This window comes from Cydia splendana, chromosome 6 (genome assembly GCF_910591565.1).
Source record: "Cydia splendana chromosome 6, ilCydSple1.2, whole genome shotgun sequence".
NCBI lineage: Eukaryota > Metazoa > Arthropoda > Insecta > Lepidoptera > Tortricidae > Cydia > Cydia splendana.
The window spans coordinates 20,225,688-20,238,742 of record NC_085965.1 but is presented as its reverse complement, the minus strand read 5'-3'; the positions used below and the strand labels follow the sequence as shown (position 1 = coordinate 20,238,742).

General features: G+C 38.5%; 2 protein-coding genes across 3 annotated transcripts in view; both read left to right on the top strand.

Moving 5' to 3' along the window:
- Positions 1-12,505, top strand: part of LOC134791766 (large ribosomal subunit protein eL22-like) — a 375,980-nt gene extending 363,475 nt beyond the window's left edge. Inside the window, exons 1-3 of one of the 2 annotated variants that reach the window (XM_063762917.1) lie at positions 11,211-11,320; positions 11,410-11,696; positions 12,311-12,505. In XM_063762917.1, coding sequence (XP_063618987.1) covers positions 11,417-11,696; positions 12,311-12,474 — 444 coding nt within the window. In that variant the 5' untranslated portion in view covers positions 11,211-11,320; positions 11,410-11,416 and the 3' untranslated portion in view covers positions 12,475-12,505. Of the gene's footprint in view, positions 1-11,210; positions 11,321-11,409; positions 11,697-12,310 lie in introns of those variants that run through there. The other variant, XM_063762918.1, reaches the window with a different exon arrangement.
- Positions 1-13,055, top strand: part of LOC134791716 (uncharacterized) — a 498,190-nt gene that overhangs the window by 412,015 nt on the left and 73,120 nt on the right. The gene's annotated exons all lie outside the window — the stretch shown is intronic.

Sequence of the window (13,055 nt, the reverse complement as noted above, 5' to 3'; positions counted from 1 at the left end):
CACTCACCCATACAAAAAATTCGAGAAATTCAAAATTCAAAAAAAATCTTTTCATTTTTTTTTTCGTAAATCCTCTAAAAAATTTAAACTATAAGGATTTGCTCTAGAAAAAAAATACCTGTGAATAGTCCAGTTATCCTACTATACCGAATAGTAAACTTGTCAAACATTTTTTTTCATAACTCTGTTAAAAAAAAAATTTTTTGTGTCGCGCGGCGTACCTGCATTGTAAGAGCGGTATGCAGCGTTTAGGATTTTTAAGTATGTTTAGATGATTTCTGATAAGTTGTTATTCTTCTGGTTGTAGATTACATTAATAAATTACTTCTGGACGTGATATATACAGGGTGGAAAGGCACGACGATCCTTTCCGGAAATGGGAGATAGTTTAGCCTAAGCTCTATATTTTCTCCATAGAAACTATGTTAATATGGGCAACCGTTTCTAAATTATGACCTTTTAAACATCCACGCAAAAAACTACTTTGTTCTAACCCTAACAGGTGACAGGGTCAATGAACTTACTTGTAAACAATCAGTATTCGACAGGAAATTATGCTAATTTGTTGCCATCTAACCATTTTTAGGTCTGCTTACAGCACGGTAAGAATCATTGCAGGATTTTCGCTTTCTTAGTGGTTCCACTTGTTCAATACTTGAATGAAACAGGGTGGCCACTTTCTGGAAAACCGGGAAAAGTCAGGGAATTTCGCTAGTCATGGAAAAGTCAGGGAATTGTCAGGGAAATTTAATGGAGGTCAGGGAATAAAAATTGTCTCTGTATGTACATAATATAAGTACATAATAAAATAATAAAACAATATTAATTTTACCATCTGCAAACATTATATTATATCTACTATAATTAGTCTAACGCATTCACTGCCAGGGGGCGTGGCCTAGGAACATACTTGTATGACGGTGGACGCACATTTGCGTCGGGGGCAGTGAATGTGCTAACCTGTTCAATTTAAAAACCCGCAAACGATGTACAGATAAGCCGTTTGGCACACGCATACCTACTAGAGGTCAAAACAAAATTTTTGACCCGCAGTTCCTAAAAATATTTCCCTTAGGAGGGGAGTGCTGACTCATTGTTTTTTTGTATGGGAAAGAAAATATTTTTTTTTCAGAAACTTATTGTGTGTGGTATCATATGAAAGAGCTTTTTGAGGCGATTCTAAAACTATACCACATCATTACATTTCAGCCATTTTTTATGATTAAAACAAAAATAATTTTCAAAACATACCAAGTTTGAGCTTCTCCAGATACGATATGGCTGATTTTTTTTGTATAATATACCACAAATGATACGTGATATCCTCACATCTAACCCTAATAAAGCAATTTTGAAAATAATTTCATTTAGTTTTTATTTTTATTTTTCAATAATACTAAGTGAATACATGCAGTCCTACTTCAGTACCTATTTTACGAAACTTAATGGAACTGTACTGCAGATACGGTGCATATTAATCATAAAATGATACGTAATATCCATATATCCAACGGGAAATACCTCTCTACTACAGTTCCATAAGTCTCGTAAAATAGGCACTGAAGTAGTACCGTGTCACTGTAATAATGAAAAATTAAAAACAAAACTAAATGAAATTATTTTTAAAATTGGTTTTTTGGGGTTAGATATGAGGATATCGATATCACGTATCAGTGGTATATTGTACAAAAAAATAATAAGCCATATCGTATCTGTTTCTAAAATTTTTTTTTATCCCATAAAAAAAACAATGACTCAGCAAATTTTTTTAGGAACTGCGGGTCAAAAATTTTATTTTTACCTCTAGTATGCGTGTGCCAAACGGCTAACCTGTACATCGATTTGCGGTTTTCTATGATATTGTGGTCGTACGTCTGACGCTAAATAGGTTAATAATGGATAACGCTATATCCTACCACGGCAGTATAGACAAAATAAATATTAAAAAAAAATGATCCACGCGGCTCGTAATGCTCACTCCTTGTACACGGAGCAGCTACACAAAAGGATGGAAGATTTAAGTCCAGAGGCGAAAATCAGAGCAGAAAAAAGAAAAACTGCGGAAATGGTCAGAGAACTAGAAACAAAAAGGCGAAAAATTCTCGAAGGAGCTGCCAAAGAAGCGTTATTGGAAAAACAGATTACCAAGTTGCAATAGATTTTGTTATTATTTTATATCAAAAAATTGTTTAAGGCCTTGTATGTATAAGTTACGCTTATGGTTTAGTATGTGCACTAGTGCTGCACTCTGGCGGCAAAACATTGCAGTAATAAGTACTCCCTATTATTTTTTATCGGGCTATTTCGTTCAATCATGGATCGAGTACGACCACGGTCTTTAATATATAATGAATTTTAATTTCTTTTTTATTTTGCTTTATTAAAACAAATAGTTTTTCTTAACAAAGTGCTTAAGTATTAAGGAACATCAATTTCAAGGACATAGGGTGTTGAAAGCCCCTTAATTTGTGTATAAAAGCGGTTTTATTTCATTTTTTCCACGATTTTAACAAGTCTACAAAATTTTCGGTTTCGACAAAAAAACATGTTTCGGTCGGACACTAAAGATTTTTAACCGACTTCAAAAGATTAGGTTTCTCAATTCGTCGCTTTGGTACCATAATACGCAAAACGTTGAAGTCTAGTACTTGCTAATACGATTAAGGTCGGTATAAAGTGTTCCCTTTAGTATTTCTCGCTGGATTATATTATATGATACATTTAATATCCAATAAATTCAGTAGTCCTCTGTACCGTTTCAATTGGTTTTTCCTGTACAGCTTTCAACAAAAATAAATAAATTATTGGGTAATTGTATGAACTGTTGTATGAACTGTGATAGCAAATTACAATTTATAAATACAATGAAACAGTACAAAAACGTCACCTGACGTAGGATGTGAACCCACGACTTCCGTCTAACTATGCTTTCGCTCTTACCAACTGAGCTATTCAGATACTAGGTACTTCTTATTATTTCCGTTTTTGTATTATTTCATTGTATTGATAAATTGTAATTTGATATCAGATAATTCTGCAAAAACTCAAAAATGTATTCCAATTATATAGTTTATATTTATTACATTTAAGATTATGGTCAGGGAAAAACTTGAAAAAACGCCTGGAAAACCGGGAAAAGTCAGGGAATTTTGGTTATAGTAAAGAGTGGTCACCCTGTGAAATAGTTATGTTATTCCTTAATATTAATAATACTAACCACAACATTGTTTACAACGACAGTTCAAATGGTGACATTGACAACCACTCAAAAGTACGCAATCGTCTTATAAATATCTCTGGTTTCCTTGACTGATAAAAAGGTTTTAGTTTCTTAACACGTTTCACAAAATTATTTTCGAATAATTGGAAACTATCTAAAATAATTAAAAATAACAAGTAGGTTGTGTTAGTTGCACCAAATGAACTTGCAAAAATGAAATACTAAGAATAAATCAAGAATAAATACTTCTTCAATACCAAACTAACAAACCTTCTTGCGTGGTAGGAAATAGACAAGACGTCTGATGTTTGAAATTAAATTTTCATTGAACTATACTTATTGAATGTCATATTCTTCAAATAAAAATGTTAGATGCTCGTGGCTATTTAAATTTGTGGGGCTGTGTAAAAGATATGGTGTACCAAACCAAACGGAATGTGAAACTGCGGACGAAATGAGACAAAGGCTAATTGGTGCTTTCTGCGGAGGATAAATGACGAAGAGCATACACTATATCGCATGTGCATCGACATACTCGGGTACGGGCTGCGGCGGCGTTGTAATACACGGAGGTACATTTGAACACCGTATGTGAAAAGAAGATAGTATTAAATATTGGAAAAAAGTAATTATCTAAGAAAGTAATAAAATTGTTTGTAATATTTTTGCATGCATTTGATTTATTTGACATTTATGCGTCATTCATACATCATTGCGATACTGTCAACGATCGGAAAAAAGTGTAAAGTCCCGAGCTTTCCCGACGGAGATCCTTAATCTAGCCGTCATGTGCACATGCTATAGGGTTATCACCACAGTTAAAAAGTAGTATTTTTGCAATTTTTATTTTTTACTCAATTAACGATTCTTACCATTACCAATAGTCTCTGTATCACTTAAACGACCTAATACTTCCGGGAAGGATCGTCGTGCCTTTCCACCCTGTATACAAATATAAATTAAATATATAAATAAAGATGTTGGGAAAACTTTCGCCAACAGAGTTATGTATTATAAATGTGATAAAATTAACATTATTATTTGTATGTATTTTCCATATCTCGGGACCATGGGGTCCCGGACCTTTGGGAGGCGTACGTGGGGCCGAAGCCAACAGCGCAGAGGCCCTTTAAGGCACTTTAATCTAAAAGCAAGGGATACATGTGGTGGATACTATCCCCGAACGCACAATGTGATACATCCGGAGATGGTCCCCGCCAGGTGCAAAGACTATTGCAGTGCAGCACTTTTGTGCTGCGATGGGAACTAAGGTCGTGGGCTATAGATTTGAAAGTTGGATGGACTGGATAATGGGCTATGGGAGAGACTAGCGGACATCTGCCGTGACAATCAGTCTCAAAATTGTAAATGACAGGTGGTGACTCGCCAACTCATTGAGTGGGCCCCGCAATGGCCGCACGCACAGTGCGACAACAGGGCAACACTTTGGAGTGGCTGTGAGGTTGTCGAGAGGTGAGTCTGCGGTAGCCAGATCCCGGTAATCCGTTCAGCAGGCCGCCGGCGTTATGACATTTTACACTTCCAACCTGGAGCATAGGTCCCGCTTTTGCTTCTCCATTCTGGCCGGCCAATCAAGGCAAGCACAGAGGCGAGGGCCAGATGACAGGGCCCTCTGGAATAGGGGTCCGCGGTGTCGCCACTCACCGTCAGCTCGCCACAAGCTGCCCCCGCGGGACATTATTATTATTATTGTGGTGTTGTGGGCCTTTGAGTGTCGCATTGACCAGCATTGATCTATTGTGACGGCCCTTTAAGTTCATTACTAATGCCCGTTGCATCCAGAAAGTTCCAATTTCTTTGGGCCGTAATGTTTTGTACCTCATAGGGTTGCACTACGTGTCGCCCTAGGTAGGTACTTCTTTTTGACATTAGTAGTCCACAAGAACAGAGAATGTGCATTGCAGTTTCCTCTGACTCCTGACAGAACCTGCATGTCGCATCTTGTTTCTTGTCAATTTGAAACATATGTTTGTTCAACTTGCAGTGTCCAGTCAGTATTCTGGTCACCGCGCAGGTTTTGTGCCTTTTGAGTCTTAAAAGCTGCTTAGCAGTTTTGCTGTTGAACCCTTTGATGAGAGCTTTCGAGTGTTCTTGTCCTTTAACGAACTTCCACCAATCGATTGCTCTCGTTTTTTCTAAGTTGCTGAGCAGAGAATATGCATCTCGTTTTGTGCTTCCACAGAAGGGTTCTGGGCCGACCAGGGGTGTGTCTGCGCCCTTTCTAGCAAGTTCGTCCGCTTCTTAGTTTCCATTAATGTCGGAGTGCCCTGGTACCCATCTAAGTGTAACTTTGTTGGAGTAAGCCAGTGCATTTAGGTTTGTTTTACAGTTCTGGACTAGTTTTGAGTTTGACTCAAGGGATTCTAGTGCCAGCGGAGCAGCCTGGCTGTCTGAGTTGATGTAGATATGCTGGTGTCTTAGGTTTCTATCCAGGTTGATCTCCGCACATTTGTTGATGGCGAAGACTTCTGCCTGGAAGATTGAGACCGGTGTGCCCATGCTGACGCTAGCTCTGAGCTTAGATCTCTCACCATAGATCTCACATCCTACATCATTGCCTTTCTTGGAACCATCTGTATACCAGATGTGGCTTCCCTCTTCGACGTATATTTGGTTGTTGACCCATTTGTCTCTAGGAGGTATTTCTACTGTGTACAGTTTGGTGAGATGACATTTGGTGTGCGTGTCATCAGTGGGCATGCTAGGGGTTCTATTCGCGAAAACCCAGGCCTTTAGATTGGTTAATGCCTGAGAGCGCCATTTTTGCCTGTTTAGCGTGTATATTCTGTAGACGCACTGCTTGGCCTCCTTTTGCACCTGCAAGTGGAGTGGTATGATGTCCAGCAGTGCATCTAGGGCCGCTCCCGGTGTCGAGGAGTAGGCGCCTGTTACTGTTAAACAAGCCGTGCGTTGCAGGCTGTTTAGAGTGTCTATTGCTGTCTTTTGGCTGGTTTTGTTACACCAGACTGCGGAGGCGTAGGTGACAATTGGCCTCACTACCGCTGTGTATAACCACATAGCAATTTGGGTCTTAAGCCCCATCTTGCTCCTGCCATTCGACAGCATGACCACATGGCCATTTTCGCTTTTTGTATAATGTTTCTCAGGTGAGAGTTCCAAGTTAACTTTTGGTCGAAGGTGACCCTAGATACTTGACCTCTGCCGAGAACGGTATTATTTGTCCATTAAGTCTTGGTTTTGTGAGTTTATCGAGCTTCCGTTTCCTTGTGAATGGTTAAATGGCTATTACAGTCTTGCTCGGATTAATGGACAAGTCATTTTCTCTACACCATTTGAATATTGTGTTTAGAGCTCCTTGCATTAGGTTGGATATTGTGTTGAGGCAAGGGCCTTTGACGATGACTACAAGGTCGTCGGCATATCCTTGTGTATCAAAGTCTTGGCCTAACATGATTGTAAGAAGTTGGTCCACTGCTAGGGTCCATAATAGTGGGGATAAAACGCCTCCTTGTAGGGACCCTTTAGTGGTATAAAATTCATGCTCTATATATAGTATTGATGGTCAGAGTGGCTACTCTGTTCGAGAGCATGCTATGTACCCATCTGGTGGTTTCGTCTACTCCCTCTAATTTCATACCATTGAGTATGGTCTTTGTGCGTATTGTCGAAAGCACCTTCAACATCAAGGAACGCACATAGAGCGGTTTGCTTTTCCTCTAGGGTTTTCTGCACCTTGTCAACCTGGTTGAAAATTATTTCGGCGACACGGCGGTTTTCAGTTGTGTCGCATGTTCCGGTGTAGGATTTGGTCTATGTTTGGGGACAGATTATAGCCCCTCAGCAACAGCCACCATGCCCTGCTGACTGCGGCTGGGCCAAACAACATGGTTATTGGGAGCCCATATGGACAAGCCTACCTGCGGCGGCTGCTGCTTGTTTAGAGCTTAATCGTTGCCGCTGCAAAACAAAATGCGTAAGGAGGTGCAACTGCGTTAAAAAAACCTAAAATGCACAGTCCCATGGGCATGTAATGGCAATTACGAACAATATATATCTTATTTTAACCCGCATTTTTTGTCAAACATCTCCTATGTTAATTTTATCACATTTATAATACTTAACTCTATTAGCGAAAGTTTTCCCAACATCTTTATTTATATATTTAATTTATATATGTATATATATATATCACGTCCAGAAGTAATTTATTAATGTAATCTACCACCAGAAGAATAACAACTTATCAGAAATCATCTAAACATACTTAAAAATCCTAAACGTTGCATACCGCTCTTACAATGCAGGTACGCCGCGCGACACAAAACATTTTTTTTAACAGAGTTATGAAAAAAAATGTTTGACAAGTTTACTATTCTGTATAGTAGGATAACTGAGCTATTCACAGGTATTTTTTTTCTAGAGCAAATCCTCATAGTATACATTTTGTAGAGAATTTTGGAAAAAAAAAATGTAAAGATTTTTTTGGAATTTTGAATTTTTCGAATTTTTTGTATGGATGAGTGAAAATTTAATCACAGAAATGAATTCTAAATCCTCGAATTATACGAAAATGACACCAAACTTGATATATTTGCGAGATGTATGCAGATATTAAGCTTAGAGTGAGGCGCGCCGGAGGCACTATTTCCCCCCCTCCCCTGCCCACCTACTGGGGGGAACCTCTTGGCAACCGGGCTTAATCAGCTCAGGTCACCCCCAGGAACACCTGTTCCAAGCGGTTTGCTTTGTCTCCAAAATGCAAGGTCCCCTTAGAAAACGGGACCTTAGATCTCGAACACACGTCGACATAGGCAACACGTCGAACGTGGTTCGCGGTAGGCGCTCTGACTCTGATGAGATGATGATGGCTGGATTGGCTGGCCAGGGCTATAACCGCGAAAATCGAAGATTGCAAATTGCGGGCATTTTTCTCTGTCAGTCTAGTTACGCATCCATTGGAGTAAAAGAGAAAGATCCCCGCAATTCGCGAATTTCGGTTTTCGCGATAGCCCCTCAGAGTGGCCAGACTACATCAAGATAAGCAGTTTTATGTGGGTTATACTTAAGTACATAGCAATGAGGTTCTCTCCTTTGGACATAGGTAGGTATGTAAAATGGGTACCTACTTATTTTCGGAAACCGGTAAAAACGTTTTTATGTGCAGCATACAAATTAACTTACCTATTTGTCCAAAGAAGAGAAGATTTTTGTTTGATAAAAATCAAACAACTTGATATCATTGTTGTATTCTCAATTTGTAGCAGTATAGGTATTAAGGAAAGAGGTAATTAAAAGTCGCTTAAATGTAATTAAATAATGTATTTTTCCGGTCAATTGTCTGACTAAACACCACAATTAACAAGGCAACTAGTTTAGGTTCTTAACTGCCCTACTTAAATTAAAAATGTACATCATGTTTGTACTTTTATTACAATAAATAAGCATTGCATAGGCTAAAATATACGTAGGTTTCCAGACCAGTAATGGTACCTACTTCCAATATGCATACTTTTTTTACACAGTCTAATGGCGCCAATTTTAAAAATGCTTCAAAATGCAAGGCACTGCTAGTGCTCGAAAAATCTTATTTCTTAATATATTGACGTCTGAAAGCATTATATTCTCTCCTAAGTGCTTTAGTGGACTCTACTTTCAATAATCTGAGTGCTTCAAGTATCTGTTCTTTGTCTTCAGAATCTCGTGCGATCGTTAGTTTCTCCATAGTAGCGAAATCAAGTTCCTCTATCCTCTCAGCTTCATCTATTAACCGGTCCACGTCTCTCAGATAGGAACGATAAGATCCACTTTCAGTATTTTCTTTGTAATTAAGTAGCCTCTCGACATGTTCCCAGAAATCTAGTGTACGCCGACCGTCTTTCATCCTCGATGTAAACATAAAATTTCTAAAGAACTTCCTGCCTTTCTCATCGTTGAGCACATTTTCTATCTTGTCCGTATACCGGTCTAAATCGGCTGTGGTCACTCCTCCGTTATCATCACAGCCACATGCGACGAAACAATTATCCATCTTTCATTTGTCTGACATCGTGACCCGCTCTCTTATCGATTTATTTTAGTTTCTCGCACGTCATTTTCTTCGCAATTCACTAAAACCGATGCCGCAACTTTTCACTGTTTTGTCTCACATAAAGTACTATATAAATTTTACATTGCTCCAAAACACTGTTGTTAAATGAATCACCTTTCACAGGTAAAGTGAGGTTAACTTCAAAAATAGGTTTACATCACTCGCGATCACGACGGAGCGCGTAAATAAACTGCACTTGTGTGCGACCATTTTTCCTTCACGACGAAGTTCACGATTTCGAGATAACTTTATTACGCATGCGCTAGTTTGTTTAGTTTGAAAACTCGCGCTCAATTGAAGTCGTAAATCATAGGCACACCACACTATCAATTTTGCTAAAATCTATTTAGCAAATGAAGCTTCAATTAAATCTTAGTTAACATAGCGCTGAGAATGCGTGTATCAAAAATTCAAGGGCGTTACATCACGTCTCAGGTAAAAAAAGTGTCGTGACCTCGACTAGCGAATAGCACGGTTCATTCATGTCATGGGAAATAAAAATCATCAAGGTGGGGCGAAGACAATAGCTGTACAAGCGGGGCAGCTACTGCATGTTACGTGCCCTCTTTGCATGGTTTCTGGTTCTTTTTATTATTTAGATACCTATAGTTCGTTTATTTTAGCATTAGAAAGAACTTGCAAGAAGGTAAGCGATCTTGACAAGTCTTTTAATTGAAAAACTCTTATTAAAAATCAAAAACTATTACTTATGAAAGCAGAAGAATATAAATGATCGTATTAGATTCATAATTGTTACATATTTGCCGTAACTTATTTTTAAAATGTGTATTTCAATTAAAAGACACATCAAGATTGTTTACCTTATTTCTAATGCTAAAAAAAACGAACATACCTATCAGTTACTTCAGGCACTTTAGTTAATGTAGGTAGATTACTTATGTATACTATTAAATCATAGGTAAGTATAGGGTAGGTATGTTATTATAGAAATGGTTTTTCGTTAAAACTCAATTTGTTGATAAGTAAGTTACCTAATTTTTCGAATTCCTATGTAGAGGTACCTACATACTCGCTAAACTAGACTGCAAACTGCAATGAAAACGCTACATCTCTGTTACTATCATCGAATAAAACAAACATTTCTTCTACGCATATTATTCATATCATAATTAGTTTCGGTTTTATAAATAGATTATTACAGGAAACGATTTTAGGGAGGGCAATGAGTCAGGAGCGTGGTACAGTTGACTGACGTGAATCATGTATTTTATCTACTAGAAACTTGGCTATTGTAAATTATTATGATTAAGTATACTGCTTCGTCAGGTTCACTGGAAGAGAATACCTTGAACGTAATTTTCGTGCAGGCTTAACTTGAGCGTACGCATCCCACCCGGCTAGAGCCTACATAAAAATGCCGTCTAATAACCGAAATCGGAAATACCCAACGGGGAAAATCACAAATCAAACTCAATATTTTTTACGTGAAATATTTTGAAAACGTTTTCATTGTCAAAAACTAAATGGAATGTGATTATGGCAACAATTATAACTATTTATTGGATTTATTAGAAAGAGCAACATCTTCATTTGACATTTATTTCAGAATTGCCACAAATGAAAAAAAAAGCGTTCCGTTCCGTTAACATTATTATATTTTCCAGAATAAAATAAACAAACTTTCGTTTGGAAAATAAATATGAATCATACGTATTGAAATGTTTTGATTTGAAACATTATTTGACCAATACTTTTCTCAAGTGTTTTTTTCTGAAATATTTTATTCCATAGATATTTAAGAACTAAATTTCAATAATCTGGAATCTTTTTTAGGGTTTATTGAAATTAAAAAGAAGAGAAAACCGACCGCTAATATCGAAAATTGTTAATTGCATCCCTATCGCTCGAATATGCAAGCCAAAGAATATAATACATGCAAGCGCAATATAGAGGTAATTCATTCGTGGAACGAGACGTTTCTGTCAGATAGTTAACTTGGACTTGGTGTAGCAACACAGCTCAATTCGGCCATTTTGCTGTTAACGCCGTGAACGCTATACACGTGTTTGGTAGGTTAACGAGATTTTTCACAAATTGTTCAATTCCGTTTGAAATCTCGTTGGTGTTGTGCAGTAAATAACAAATTTTTCACCTATAGGTCCAAGATGGCAGTGACGAAGAAACCGGCACCCAAGAAGACCCAGTTGCACCAGAAAACTGGCAAGAAAGGAGTGAAGGGCGGTAAAATCCGCGGAAAGGGAGCCAAGAGGAAGATCAGCCTGAAGTTCACCATCGACTGCACGCACCCGGCCGAGGACAGCATTCTCGATGTAGGAAACTTCGAGAAATACCTCAAGGAACACGTCAAAGTGGAGGGCAAGACCAACAACCTGGGCAACCACGTTGTCGTCGCCAGAGACAAGACCAAGGTCGCCGTCAGCGCAGGTTAGTGTGTTTTTCTAATAAATCCCTTTTTTCCAAAAGTTTCATATGACTAAGTTTCTTTTGATACTTGTGCCACGAAATTTTGAGGTTATGTCAATTGCAAACTGGCGCAAGTATTTTCAACTGATATTATTTAAACGAGACTCTGCAGCCTTCATATAAAACCAGAATATTTTTTATTGCTATAAACATTGCAGTGAACTTTTGCCTCATGAGATAATGAGGCCAAAAATTAAGCTTATTCATTAAGATTTTTTGAGTCCAATATTTGTGTCCACTGGTGATTACAAAATAGGAATATATCTCTCCTATAACTTCCACTCTCATTGTTCAATGTTTGTCATATACATAGTGTTAAAATGGGTTAAAGAACAACATATATCTTGCAATGCCTTTGGCTGGTCAGCCATTAACCCGGCCGTAGGAGCTTCAGAGCCCATTCTCTGTAGCTCACTGCGGCAGCCCTGCCGGCGCGTCCACGCCGCGGGGGTGGGCACCGCTCACCTCAGTAGGCCGGGGTGAATCGGTGGCAGAGTCCGGCAGGGACCCAACCGTGGGGTATATCACGGTACAATCAAATTCCAGGTCATTGAGATGTTTCCAACACTTTACAGACATTCCTTTCTCCAAGAGGTACCTTAAGTACTTGACAAAGAGGTACCTCAAGAAGAACAACCTCCGTGACTGGCTGCGTGTGGTCGCTTCAGCTCACGACTCCTACGAGCTCCGCTACTTCAACATCAATGCTGACAGCGACAATGAAGATAACGAGGATTAAGCTGTTCGGATAATAAAATAGTTATAAACTATGATTTTGTTTTTCTTGCAAATTCTTATTAAATATTATTTTGTTTATATTGATGTCCCATAAGTATTTCTAAAAGTTTGAAAATTGATCAGGATTATTGTGGAGGAGACTAATTCCCATTTTCAGGTTCGTATTATTATCATTGATTGATATTCTCATACCTAAAAAGTATTCTATTTTTTGGCTATAAAAGCGGCCATACCAAAGAGTATAATAATATATGTATAGTAATACTTACATACTTCCCTTGAAAACATGAGATTGTCCATCTGAATCTGACACGTAAACTTTCAAATAAAAGCAGGATGTAGACTCCCGATTTCTGCTATTTAAATGAGGTCAAAATAGCTCACAAAAATGGTCATCATCATCATCTCGGCCATAAGACGTCCACTGCTGAACATAGGCCTCCCCCTTGGACCTCCATTCGTACCGGTTGGAAGCGACCCGCATCCAGCGTCCTCCTTAACAAGGTCGTCTGTCCATCTCGTGGGTGGACGTCCTACGCTGCGCTTGCTAGTCCGTGGTCTCCACTCTAGCACTTTTCGGCC